The sequence below is a fragment of the Rhagoletis pomonella genome, unplaced genomic scaffold (genome assembly GCF_013731165.1).
Source record: "Rhagoletis pomonella isolate Grant_MI unplaced genomic scaffold, Rhpom_1.0 Rhpom_scaffold_00004, whole genome shotgun sequence".
Taxonomy (NCBI): domain Eukaryota; kingdom Metazoa; phylum Arthropoda; class Insecta; order Diptera; family Tephritidae; genus Rhagoletis; species Rhagoletis pomonella.
In genome coordinates this window covers 68,578,770-68,592,558 of record NW_023458558.1, presented here as the reverse complement: position 1 = coordinate 68,592,558, position 13,789 = coordinate 68,578,770, and the positions used below count along the sequence as shown (strand labels likewise).

Sequence of the window (13,789 nt, the reverse complement as noted above, 5' to 3'; positions counted from 1 at the left end):
TTTTTTTTCAAAGGTTATATTTTACAATTATGTGTGTATTTGGGCATCAGTACCAGTAGTAATTGTTATTCAAAGTTTTTTAATTAAAAAAAAAAATATGTATGTTTGTATATTAATAAAAGAATCAATTAATAATCGGGAGAGTGAGTGTAACATACCTGGAATAGCATTTTTCGCAGACGTATCCCTATAAGTGCCATTAATTATAGCTAATTCCATGAGTTGACGTTTTTTAAGTTCATCTTCGCCTTCAGCTTGCTGTTAGTACAAACATTAATGTAGTCGTGAATTTTAATACACAAAAGAAAATTATTAGATAAATTCAGTATTAAAAATTTGTAATTTTGAAATGTTTGGTTGATTTCGTGTTTTAACGGGCTGGTTATGCAATTTGTAAATATTATGTATGGTATGTAAACATGATATGCTTATGTATACAAAAACAATTATTTTGATTAATCAGATTATGGATAAAAGAGCACGCGCACGCAATTGGAGAATCACAAAAACCACGCCACAATATCACATACATATGCCTATTTTCTGCTTCCTTGGTGGCGTTGGCTATGACGATTATAGCACGTCAGTTAGCTTCTCTCCCGTGCCAACTGAGCCAAAAGGAAGATCAAGTGAAGACTAGTCCTCCTCCATCTTTCCTTCATAGAGGCCATTCCTATTATCTGCTACGACCGGCGTGGGCATATATATGCAAGTTCATACAAGTGTATGTAAAAATGCCAAGTTCCGGCTGAAAATCGAAGACTAGAAATCCGTATTGGAGAGATGAAGTAATTCAAAAATACACTAATTGGTATAAGTAGTCGCGTGATAAACAAAATGTCATAAGTCATACATATTGTCATAAAGACATACATTTTGAAAAGTTTCAATTTGTCTTATGAATACTGTGAATCAATCAAGTCAAGACATGACTTCTTGTGAATCACCCAAGTATTTCGACGACGTTTTTGCTTTAGGCAGTTTAATTCTCCGATGCATATTCTAGTACGTAAGTAGAATATGCGGAAGGGAGTAAACCGACACCTATTAGAGCGTCATTTTAAATTCGCTAGTTCGCTGCAAACAAGGCTCACAAAGAAGAAATAGTCTAAAATAGGGATCACACGATTTGAACATTTGTACAGGTTTGTACATTTTAGCAGTGACCGAGTGGTGCTTAGAAATTTGTATCGAGAATGAGTTCCGCTTAATATAAAACCCCACCTGTAACTATCAAAATGTACAAATTTGCAAATCGTGTGATCCCGGCTTAAGTAGGACACTTAAATTCCAAATTTTGGAACTATTTCCTTTTTGCTTTACAGATACTTATGGGCATCTAAACATACATATGTGGTAATATAGCTAGCAGTTTCTGCAATTCTCTTTGTTATAATATTAAAACATTATTGAAGTTATTTTTCTGATTTTATTTAATTGTAGCCACGCGTATGTATAAGTATGTAAATCATTAATGGGATTTGGTTTTAATAAATATGTATATAGAAAAGTGGAAAGTTTTCAGTAAACGACAAAATTATTTTACTTGCTCGTAAATATTTCAACTCAACAACTTTTCAGCTGCGCGTATTTCACATTCCGCATAAGACGTTATACTCACCGGTACGAGAAGCTTTTGAACTTCGCCGACCGCCTGCGCTAATTTGACTTTGGCACGATTCTCTGTATCCTCCACAGTGATCAATACATGCAGATCATCGGACAAGTGCTCCCAGTTAGGTTTGCCACGATTTGCATCCTCCTGGAATAAAAATTAATTAATTGATGAATATTTATTTTAATTCAGGATATTTTCATCTGCAGAATTACGTGGCTCAAAGCCACTGGATATTTTTTTTTCTGCATGTGCCTGAATTTATTCAAGTAAATTTTGAACACAAAAATAAGAGTGAATCCAAGATTCTTGGTTTGCTTACTTTCGGCACTTTCGTTGTTAATCTATTTCCTCCTAAAACTAAGTCTGTATATGAATTTGCAATACATATTTTAGTATGTGTTTGTCAATACTGTACATAAACAAATGTCCAACAAAATAGCGTTCATAATTGAAATTATATACAGTTGTGTACAACTAATTAGGCCAGCGACATTTTGGCCCGTTTTGGCATTTTTTCTTTAATAGCCGTTTTCGTTGTTCGTACTTAACTCAAAACATAATAGAATTCAGTTAAATTTTCGGAGGTTACGCGTTGCATACATATGTACGTATTAGGGATGTTAATTTTTCGGCTTTTTCCAATCCCGAGATTTTCGGTATGACGTTGTCACAATCCCGGGATTAGTCCCGGGATTTAGATATTCATTACTTTTCAACAACTTGAATCAAAAAAATTCCTTCTATATTGTTTGAGAAGCTCTCCTACCATGAAGTAATTAATAAATAAATGGGTTTGAAACCTATTTTTTATTTAAAGTGGCGTTTTTACTTTTTTTTCTGACCGCAGGATTTATTTTTAAGGACTTTTTAATTGCAAAGATATGATTAATTTCCAAAATTATTAAAAAAATTCACAAATAAGAATAAAAATATGGCCCACAAATGCAATAAGAAATTTCTTTAGAATTTAAAAAATTTTAATTTTTTGTATTCACAAGGACGAATAGGTAATTTTTAAGCTGACTAAGTTAGAAGAACGAGATTCGAGGAGTTTATATAAGCCCTTAGCATGTAATTTTTTCAAAAAGATGTAACAAAACAAAATATTTCGAAAATTCAAGGATAAAATTTTAAAATGACATTTTCAATATTTACCAGCCCTTCTGCGCCAGAAACTTGAATCTGTTTAAATTCTACAGGCTTTCCTCATTAATTTTATACCCATACTTCTTCTCTAACTTAGGGTTTACACCGGACAATACTGTCATGACAATAGCAATACATGCACACTATTCCATTGCAACAATTTTGACAACTAATACGTATATCTTCATTGTCATGACAGTATTGTCCGGTGTAAACCCTAAGTAAGCATATTTCTCTGAATTTTCTAAATCATTTTTGAATTACTGGCCGTGAAATTTTTAATCAGCCATAACTTCGAAACTATAAGTCACATGAACTTGAAATTTGGTATGCAGTCATATATATGGCTTACAGTAGAGTATATATAAATGACTTTGTAAAAGTGGGCGTGGCACATTCCATAGGCGTGAAATTTGTTATCAATCATAACTTCGGAACCATAAGTCACATGAACTTGAAATTTGGTATACAGTGATATATATGGTAGGTGCTTATAGTATGGTATAAATAAATGAGATTGTAGAAGTAGGCGTGGCACATCCAATAGGCGTGGAATATTTTATCAGCTATAAATCCGAAACTATAAGTCATATGAACTTGAAATTTGTTATTCAGTGACACATATGGTAGGTGCTTATAGTAGGGTATATATGAATGAGGTTGTAAAAGTGGGCGTAGCATATCCCATAGGAATATTTTATCAGCTATAACTCCGGAACTATAAGCTACATGAACTTGAAATTTGGTATGCAGATATAACTATGGTAGGTGCTTACAGTAAAGTATATATAAAGGGGTTTGTAAAAGGGGCGTGGCACATCCCTTAGGCGTGGAAATTTTTATCAGCTACAATTTCACAACCATCAGTCACATTAAATTGAAATAAGGTATGCAGACATATCTACGGTAGGTGCCTACAGTAGGCTATATATACATGAGTTTGAAAAAAGGGCGTGGCACATCCCATAGGCATGGACCCTTTCATCAGCTATAACTTGGGAACCATAAGTCCCAAGAACTTGAAATTTGGTGTGCAGGCATATCTACGGTAGGCGCTTTAAGTAAGGCATATATAACTGAGTGGAACATCCCATAGGCGTGGAAAATTCGGAATCATATGTCACGTGAAATTGAAATTTGGTACGCAGACGTATCTATAGTGGGTTCTTATAGTAGGTTATATATAAGTGAGTTTGTAAAAGGGGGAGCGGCACGTCCCATGGACCTGGAATGGTTTATCAGCTATAACTCCGGAGCTATAAGTCGCTTGAACTTGAAATTTCGTACGCAGCTATTTTAATGGTAGGAACTTATATTAGGGTATATATAAATCAGTTCGGAAAAGAGTGCATCCAATAGGCATGTAATTTTTTTCAACCATAACTTCGGAACTATAAGTCCCACTAACTTGAAATTTAGTATGCAGATATATCAATGGTAGGTGCTTATATATAAATGGGTTTGTAAAAGGGGGCGTGGCACATCCCATAGGCGTGGAAAATTTTGTCAGCTATAACTTCAAAACCATAAGTCAAATGAAATTGAAATTTGGTGCGCAAACGTTTCTATGGTAGGTGCTTATAGTAGGGTATCTTAATACATACAGTGACGAGCAAAACTGTAACATGGAGTAACACTTTTTATTTCAGCTGTCGCTATCTTTCCAAGTTCTAACGACATTCATACGGTTGTTGTATATTTTTATTGGTACATCTTTGCTTCCTCTGCCATAACGATTTGAAGTCAATTCAACAACATTTACAAAACCAGCAGACAAAAATGTAAATTAAGGCATATGTTACAGTTTTGCACTCATATATTTTTAATAACTTTTTGACAATTTTCACAAAAAAAAAAGAATTATTAACACAATGTTCAGTATGCTTTTGCTTTATTTAGTTCCTGGTTGCAATTTGGCATACCTAATGTGTATGTCTGTAAAAATTCTCGAGGTATAGCCTCCCATATATCCTTGGAGTGCTTTCACCGCTCATGTACTCCATTGGACGAACTTGGATACTTAGTAAGATGTGCTTTTAGTTGATTTCGCAAATTCTCGATGAGATTCATGTCCTCGGATTGTGGAGGTCATTTCAAATTAGCAAATTTCTGCTTTTGTTCCAGTCTTTGCGAACATGTGCAGTGTGTTTTGGTTGCTTTTTCAGCAGAAACTCTAATTTTTTTGACTACATCTTGCAAATTTTGTTAAAATATGAACAGATACTGTTCCTTACGCATAATGCGTACAAACGGATCAACAACATTTTTGAAATACAACCCCAAACTATTATTGACCGACCACTGTGATTCACAGTTTGCCTTACATGATGCGCTTAGGCTTAATTTGGGCCTTTGACCAATACCATGCCCGGCCATCCGATTGAAAGCTATTAATTTAGTCTTGTCAGACCAAATAACCCTCAATTAAATCTTAAAAATGTGTTTTTTATTGCATTCTGTAAGGCCTAACATATCCCAATAGGCAACGGTCCGGTTTTCGTGCGATGCAGCAAAACGCTGCCACACTCGCACATGTATTTTGATCAAATTTGCTTTTTTCGTCTTTTATGATCCATTTTGCTCAATTTGGCAATTTTTCGCCTCACTATCTACTGATTTCCATTCAATTTTAATACCTTAAGCGCTTCTGTAGTAGTGCCTGCAGCGCTACTTGCTACTAAGTTCACATGATATCGGACTGTAATATATTTTGACAGACTTTCTTTGTCCTTAGTAACACTTTAGGCTATATTTTTTCTCAGTCTTAACATTTTCATGTGGCAAACTCCACAATTTTTTGCCCCTTTCCCTGCGGTCCCGCCTTTTCGCAGTAAATCTATTATTTACATTTATGTTTCCTGATTAACCATATTATTTATTGGTGATCACTTCTTGAATAAATTAAAATACAGAAAAAAGTCATCTGACTTCCAACTAAGCAAAAGATAACTGTAAAATGCAAAACTGAGAGTGAGTGCAAAACTGTAACATTTGCCTTAACTTACATTTTTGTCTCCAGGTTTTTTTATTGTTGTTGGATTGACCTCAAATCGTTATGAGAGCGGGAGTAGGAGTGTACCAATAAGAATAGTATGAAAGTCGTTAGAACTATGAAAGATAGCGGTGGCTGAAATAAAAAGTGTTACATCATGTTACAGTTTTGCTCGTCACTGTATATAAATATCACTGTGCTCGTTTACGCTAATCTCCGAAACCGCTTAACCGATTTCAGTGAAATTTTGTGGGTGTGTATTGTTGATTCCAACTTAAAAGATAGGATAGTTGTGAACCCGAGAAAAATATTTCTCGCATCATGCTTATCTAATACACATATAAAAATCGAACTCTTCCTAAACGGCCCGACCGACCTTTATGAAATTTGTTGTGTTATATACATATGTGCAGGGGGCGTGGCACCTCCCATACAAACCGAATTTTTCATATTGCACATCTCTGGAAGTGTTCATGGTAGACTACTCGAATATGGTAAGGAGATATATGAAAACATTTGCATATTCATGGATAAAAATTGCGGTTATTGGAAAAAGTTACGAGGCACCTCCCATACAAACCGAATTTTTCATACTGCATATCCCGGAAAATGTTCATGGAAGAGGTTTGGCACTTGGTATGGAGATATATGAAAGCAATCGCATACTCATGAAGATAAATTGTGGTTATCGGAAAAGGAGGCGCGGCACTTCCCATACACATCGAATTTTTCATACTGCATATCTCTGAATGTGTTCATGGAAGAGTACTGGAACTTGGTATGTACAAGATATATAACACGCGACTGGTCATGAAGAAAAGTTGGGGCTATTGGAAAAAGGGACGTGGCACCTCCCATGGTAAATTACTCGAAAATGGTATAGAGATATATGAAATCAATCCCATGCTCTTAGAGAAAGTTGGGGTTATTTGAAAAGGGGACGTGGCGCCTTTCAAACGCACTGAAACTATTACGTATCTTTGTATGCATATACAGTTTTGCTAAGTTATTTAAGACGGCAAATATGCCTTCTGACAACCACCAAACCGTAATATTAGAAGACAAATGCGTCACTTAAAATCATGAACGTGAACTCTTGGTGAAAATGTTGGACCAAAATGTTTCAATACACGGTTAAAAATTTCGGTTTTAATTTCAAACTTTTTGGACTACATATATGACCAAACTACATAATTTCAGTTTCAAATACAAACCTTCTAAATTAAAAAAAAGGAGGGCACATATGTTGGGTTTAGAATTTAAACAATTCGGTTTAAATTTTAAACCCAAACATTTTCATAATTAAAAATACAAAAAATAAAAATAAAATTTCATGCTCCGTCTGATGGGGATTGAACCCGTACAGCTTTAGTAGCAAGCAATTGTATCAAGCAGCTTTGCTTTTCATATGTTGAGTTTGAATCAACACCATATTTCGCTGTGTGCAAACATTTTCTATTTCCGTTTAGATTTTAAACCAAATTTTCTATATATTAAACCCAGAAACTAGAATTAAAACATTTTGGTTTAATTTTTAAACCACGAACTTTTTGGACTAAAGTTTAAGCCACAATATATTAAAAATTGCTTAAAACTATTGACTGGTTTAAAAAATAGCCTAAAAAAGATTAAAAAAGGCAGTAGTCCGAGCGCGGTTTAAAAATTAAACCCAAATTTTTGACCGTGTACAAAAATTTTATTTTGGGCGGGACGAAGTTCGCCGGGTCTGCTAGTTTTATATCAAAATAATGAGCATTAAACAAATAAAAGATAAATGTCAAAACTGTTCAAAATGTTGACGTGCTATCGTTTTGTCGCGGGCTGTACATTAATGGTACTGAAATTAAAATTTTTATAACGAATGGCAACTGTCGTCAGTTGCTGTAGAGTCATGGCCTATTTTTTGAAGAGGAAGAGGAGTGCTCGAACGCACATTTAAGGGATAATCACAATCCTCTTAAGCTGTCACCTGCACTGTAAGCTAAAGTTAATGTTTTGAAGGTTTTTCATTTATTATCTTTTTGTGTTCGGATTCAAAGCATACTCCAGACTTCCAAAAGAAGCTGTAGAGGCATTCCATGCTATTTCAATGAAAATTATGATTTTTTTTAGATTTTGATACAAACTGAGTATAATGTAAAAATACCTCTAAGATATGGCATATGGCACGTGGTCCATTTTAACGTCAACAGCATTTTGCTAGTCTAATCGACAACCTGTTCGATTTTATTACAACATACTTAGTTATTTATTTTTATTTCGTTTTAACCACTTAAGCATGCACTTACGACCATAAATGTGCCATTTAAGTTATTTACACATACACATACATTACATATTCACATATGTACATATGAATTTCCACACTTTCCATTTATGAACATACATAACAACATATGTTACTATAAATAACATTAAGTACACTGCTGTCTGTTTTGTGCAAACAAGCAGTGAAAGTTATTGGCAAAAGTTTTAAGAAAATTGTCAACTGCGAAAACAAATGCAGCACTCAATTATATAGGGTGCCCTATATACAAATTTAGTCTGAAACGGTTAATGTAAATTAGCTTATTTGAGGTGGCACTATAGCGGTTTTTTGGAAGCAGATCGTGAAAATGTAAGGTTTTTACACGGTGGCTTCCGCAGTAGAGTAGTTAGAAGTGCGTACTACTACTCGATGGGTCTAGGGTTCGTTCCCTCGGCCGACAAAAAAAAAACAAAATAAAATAAAACAAGTAAGAAAGTCTAAGTTCCGGCGGAGCCGAACTGGAATTTTCAAGCATTTCTGAAATTCACCGTTATATGAAAAGCGGCCGTAATTTTAGTCCAATTTCAATGATTTTCAATGTTTTACTTCTGTGTGCTAAGCGAAATAACCATACCAAATTTGGTAGAAATTGGTATAACGGTTACCGAGATACATATATGGGATCTTGAGTAGGCGGTGCCACGCCTATTTTCCAAAATTTAGGAAGAGGAGTGATGTAGGGTTCAGGACTACTACATTATTCGTCTCGCTAAGATGGCAACTCTATAAACTTTGAAGAAATAATTTATTAAACATACCTTTGCTTGTTGCATACATTTCCTGGTATATATATTTTCCTAATTCGTTCGTGCAACATCTTTGATTTGTAATTCGACATTTTCATTATATTAAATAAATTTAAGAATATAGAGAACGACCTCTATATATGTATGTCACATAGCACATGTGTATGTTGCATGGGCAACCCTATTCGCATCAAAGCTTTATAGATTTTAATCACAGTCACAGTTCTTATATTTTTGTATTTTATCTATGAAGCAGCACAATATTCTTGAGAAACACCTTATATAAAGCGGTGAATCCCAAAGAAAAGGACCACAGGTGATTAGTAGAGAATTAAATGCTAATTTTATTACCAACAGAGTCTTAATTAAGCTCAGAAAATGAGATTCAGCGAATTTGCATTATGTTTACTGCATTTTTATACACTTGTATTGTGTATGAACATATGAATGTACAATTAGCCGTATCACGAAACATGAAAGAAAAAAGTTTAAACACTTTGTCGAGAGAAAATTTTAGGTGGAAACAAATTTGTTATAGGCACACGCTAAAAACCGCTAAATCGCGTTTCTTGCTATAACTTTCTTATTTTACTTCAGATTTTTTAAATCTTCATGTCGCTGAACCTATATTGACAATCAAATATTTTTGGCCTTCAAAATCGTTTTAATGTATACATTCACTGATTTTGGATCTACGAAGCCTTTTCGGTGATATATAAATTTAAAAAATCCGGGGGGGTGAGCTCACTGATAAACAAAATATTTTCAGGTAAAAGTGTCACCGTTTTTAAATATTTACATTTTTTTCGAATTTAAAAAAAATAGTGCCTTTTCATGTGTTTTCTTTAACTGCAACTACAAACCGGGCAATACTTAGTAAATTTTTTATGTAAAATACTTCCAGATAGTTGCCTCTCCATACTCAAATGCAATGTAGTTAAAATATATTAAGGAACCATCATAAAATTAGTACTATTTCTGGATTTTTAACTTTTTGATATTTTCTTCCCCAACTTTGACTATCCCGGGTGAAAAAATTGTACTGAGCTATAACTTTACATTACATAAAAAAATTGCTCATTTAATAAAGATTTCAGAAAGGTGCCACACTTACTGTTTTGAATAGAAAAAAAAGTTATAGCCGCTGTAAAGGACTGAGACACGCTAGAATGGATTTAATAGATTTAAATTGAATTTGCTCTTGTTACTTGTCAAATGACATGCTAAATAGTACAAAGGTACATAATGACTTGCTCCTAACATTATTTTATGTTACTTACCGGAATTCGGACTAGAGTCTATAACAAGGGCTATATCTATCAATATTTTGTGTGAAGGATGGGTTCACGTGAAATAAGATATACATGAGTTGTTTGAAGAAAAATTTATTCATTTATTGATAAAATATGCTCAAATTGGCGACCTTCTACTCTAATACAAGCTCGGCACCTTTTAAGAAAAGACGCTTTTAGATTGGGATTGCACCCAATTTTGACAAATACCCAATCATGTTTAAAGGCAGTGTCACTTTAAAATTGTATTTATACGGATGTTGTTAAAGAATGAACTATAAAAACCCAAAATTAAATAACAACAAAAATAATATTTTAAAACTTGTGAAAATTTGTTGCGGCTATAATTTCTTCGACTAGTGTACATTAGTCTGCATCACCAAAAAAGGTTGCGGCGGGATTACCAAACCTAGTATATTTTAAGACTTCTACCAAAATATTTCGGAAAAATGTTAAGATTTGCATGAGCTGGACTGGTTTGAAAATACCTCTAAAAAAGGAGTTTTTTTATGAATAAAAATAGTTTCTTAAAGGACTTTTTGGAAAAAATCCCCTCAGATGACAGTTTAAGCTTAAAAAATCTACATAAAAATATTAAAGAATTGTATCAACGGAATCATAAAAATTAGATTTTTGATGCTGTTTTTGAACTTTTTTCAAAGATTTGTGTAAGAAAAACTTGAATAACTGCTCCAAAACTTTACCGATATAGACTTATGGGGTATCAGTGGTAAGGCATTTTCTCATCCTTTTCATTTCTTTGCAAAAAAAAAGTTCTTCACGTCCCAATTTTTTCTTTATTCAATATCAACACATCTTAATTAAACATGGAATAACACTCGTTTATGTTACCCTCCTCTCTCATACTTTGAATGAGCTTATTCGCAACGAAATTAAAAGTGTGAGAAAACACCTCACCAATGATACCTCATAAGCAGGGAACGGATTTTATGGAAATTGCCTATAGAAAGTAAAGTTTTGTAAATAAGAAACTCGAAAAGAGAAAATAGTTAAAGATTCAAAGTACAAATTTTTCATAATATTATATTATAATGAAAATAGTTCATAGTTTTTCTCGTTTTACTTGTAAAATAAATATTTCTAAAATAAATGTATTTTTTTGATTATTTTTCTGGTTTTGTCTTTTTTAGAGCCTTCTTTTGGCTTTTTTTCGTATTCTAGTGCCTTTTCCTGCCTATTTTGCTATTTTATTTTGCCTTTTCTAGCCTATTTCGTTATTTTATTTTGCCTTTTTATAAGTTTTTAATGTCCTAAAAATCAGTTCCGTGCTCATAAGCCTAAATTGGTAAGGTTTTGGCTGAGTTATTGAAGTTTTTCTTAAACCAGTCTTTGAAAAAAAGTTCAAAAACATCATCCGAAATTTCATTATTATGATTCCGTAGATTTCTTTTTTTTTTAACTTTTTAGACTGAAACTGTTTAGTCATCTGACGTAATTTTTTCAAAAAAAATATTTAAAAAAAAACTGTTTTTATCAATAAAAAATTCAATTTTTGGAGGTATTTTCAAATCGGTCACGTAAATCTTTATATTTAGCGAGATATTTTGGTGGAAGCCTTAAAATATAATAGATTTTATAATTCCAGTGGAAAAACAGCACCGATTTTTTCTTTTGTATGGGGAGTGGTGCAGTCTACTGTACATACGTTGACCATGATTACTCAGCAGTGCTATCGTAGTAGCACAATGCTACCACGTGCATTTTAAAATTTTCAGGCAAATGCGTTTATCGATTATTTTTTTTGTTTGTGTGAAATATTTTATTTTTATCAGTATTTTTCTTTTAATCAAAAAAATTTAAATAAAAGTGAAATTAAAAAAAAATATTTTGCTAGAACCGCCCAGCACTTGGTAAATCACTTGAAATATTTGTCAGATTATTTTTCGGATGGTAGTAGTAATATCGGTTTGGTACAAAATCCATTTACGAAGCATTCAAAGACCTGCAGAGTACTTTGAATCCGAAAGTTGTAATTTTTGATATTCTCATTGTGAATGGGCATTTCGCACTGAACATACCCAAAGATTACAGATGTCAGCTGCTCATTTATCAAAAAATCATCGAAATTTTCGCGCGATTGAAGCCAAAAGTTTATACCGCAAGTTTTGATGCAATATATAAGCAATTTGTGCAATATTTTTGCTTTTTTATGTTTATTTCTTTTTCTTCAGAAACATATGATTTGACACTGAAATACTAAGCTAATGTCTGGTCACTATGGTAAAATTTAACATACCACAATAAATTTACCAGAATGCAAATACCAGATGTCCGTCCACGGTATAAGAGTAAATATCATGAAGTCGCCAAAAAGGCCATCTTAACTTTGCTTCCTTCTGTCACAACGTACTCTGTCGACAGGTCGAAATTGGACGCTACCCCACAAATGTGCCTACAGCTTTCAGACATTATATCGAAGCACTATTTTATACAATAATTAATAACAGTGAAACAATTTCATTCTTCACATTAAAATTTAAAGTATGTACTTATACTATTTCTAGTAAAAAGTTGTATTCATATTTAAATTGCACTGCCTTTGATTTTTAGTAATTTGATGTGGGGTACCATAAAATGAAAGGTGTTTAGTAAGGGTTCCATCATCCTAAAAGTTTAGGAATCCCTGCACTAGAGCGTACTAGGAAAAAAAGGTCGTCGTAAGCCCCTGAGTCTAGAGAACTTTCCCAGGGCAATTTCGAAAATAAATTCCGTGCCAAACGTAGTCGTAGCATTTTTTTAGTTTTTCGTCATATTATCCGTATTTACCATCGGATCTGATACTGATACATACATACATATGTACATATATCGATGTTTTTATCTCGAGGGGACATTTTTTTTATACCAAAATTCAATGGCCTCAACTACCCATTTCTAGTGCTTATTCACCAGATCTCACTTCTTATCACCCTAACGTACCATTATTATCAGTTAATGAAAGCTCACCAAACATTTTAAACATTTGCTAAGGAAGTACGTATTTCGTTTATTCCAGTAAAACTGTGGGGGTTCGGACCAAAAAATAGAAAAATTTGTTTTCGAAATTGTTTTGCAAAAATACTTTAGATTCATTGGTGTACGGCGACACGGTCTAATGTATGTATGTACTTGAATTCAGTACCTTCGTTCGTGTGTGTCAATGTGTATGCATTTGAACACGAATTAAGAGGTACTTATCGACTACGCTATAATCAGGTGAATGAATGCGCACACATCATCAGCTGAAAATAGCCACAAATTTTAGGTAGAAATACATATACGAATCTGTGAATAGTATATACTTATGTACATTAAAAATATGCATCTGTGTGCAGCAGACATTAGCCGGTAATTGACAAAATAACCAGGCATTGAATTATTGATCGAATCATAAACAATACTAACAATATTCGTCGTGTGATTATTTTTTAAGGAATTTAAATTTAAAGAAATAGAAATGTCAAACGCAAGAAGAAAATGGTAGCATAAAAAATAGAGAAAACGATAAATATTTTATCGTTATTAGTGAGCAGGTGTTATTTAAAAGCGGTGTCAACAAATTTTTGAACGAAAATAACCATAAGGATTAAAGATCCAATAATTATTGACTTGAAAATGTTGCCAAGTGTTTATCGAAATCACAGCGTAAGTCAAAGCCAACTCATCTATCTTGGTATCTCTTTCCCA

General features: G+C 33.3%; 1 protein-coding gene across 6 annotated transcripts in view; it reads right to left on the bottom strand.

The window, feature by feature from the left end:
• The window catches only part of LOC118738038 (protein held out wings), a 206,163-nt gene that overhangs the window by 23,530 nt on the left and 168,844 nt on the right, over positions 1 to 13,789 (bottom strand). For all 6 annotated transcript variants that reach the window (XM_036468922.1, XM_036468924.1, XM_036468923.1 and 3 more), the window contains exons 5-6: positions 1,622 to 1,762; positions 159 to 258 (exon numbers count right to left, since the gene is read on the bottom strand). In XM_036468922.1, the coding sequence (XP_036324815.1) occupies positions 159 to 258; positions 1,622 to 1,762 (241 nt within the window). The remainder of the gene's footprint in view (positions 1 to 158; positions 259 to 1,621; positions 1,763 to 13,789) is intronic.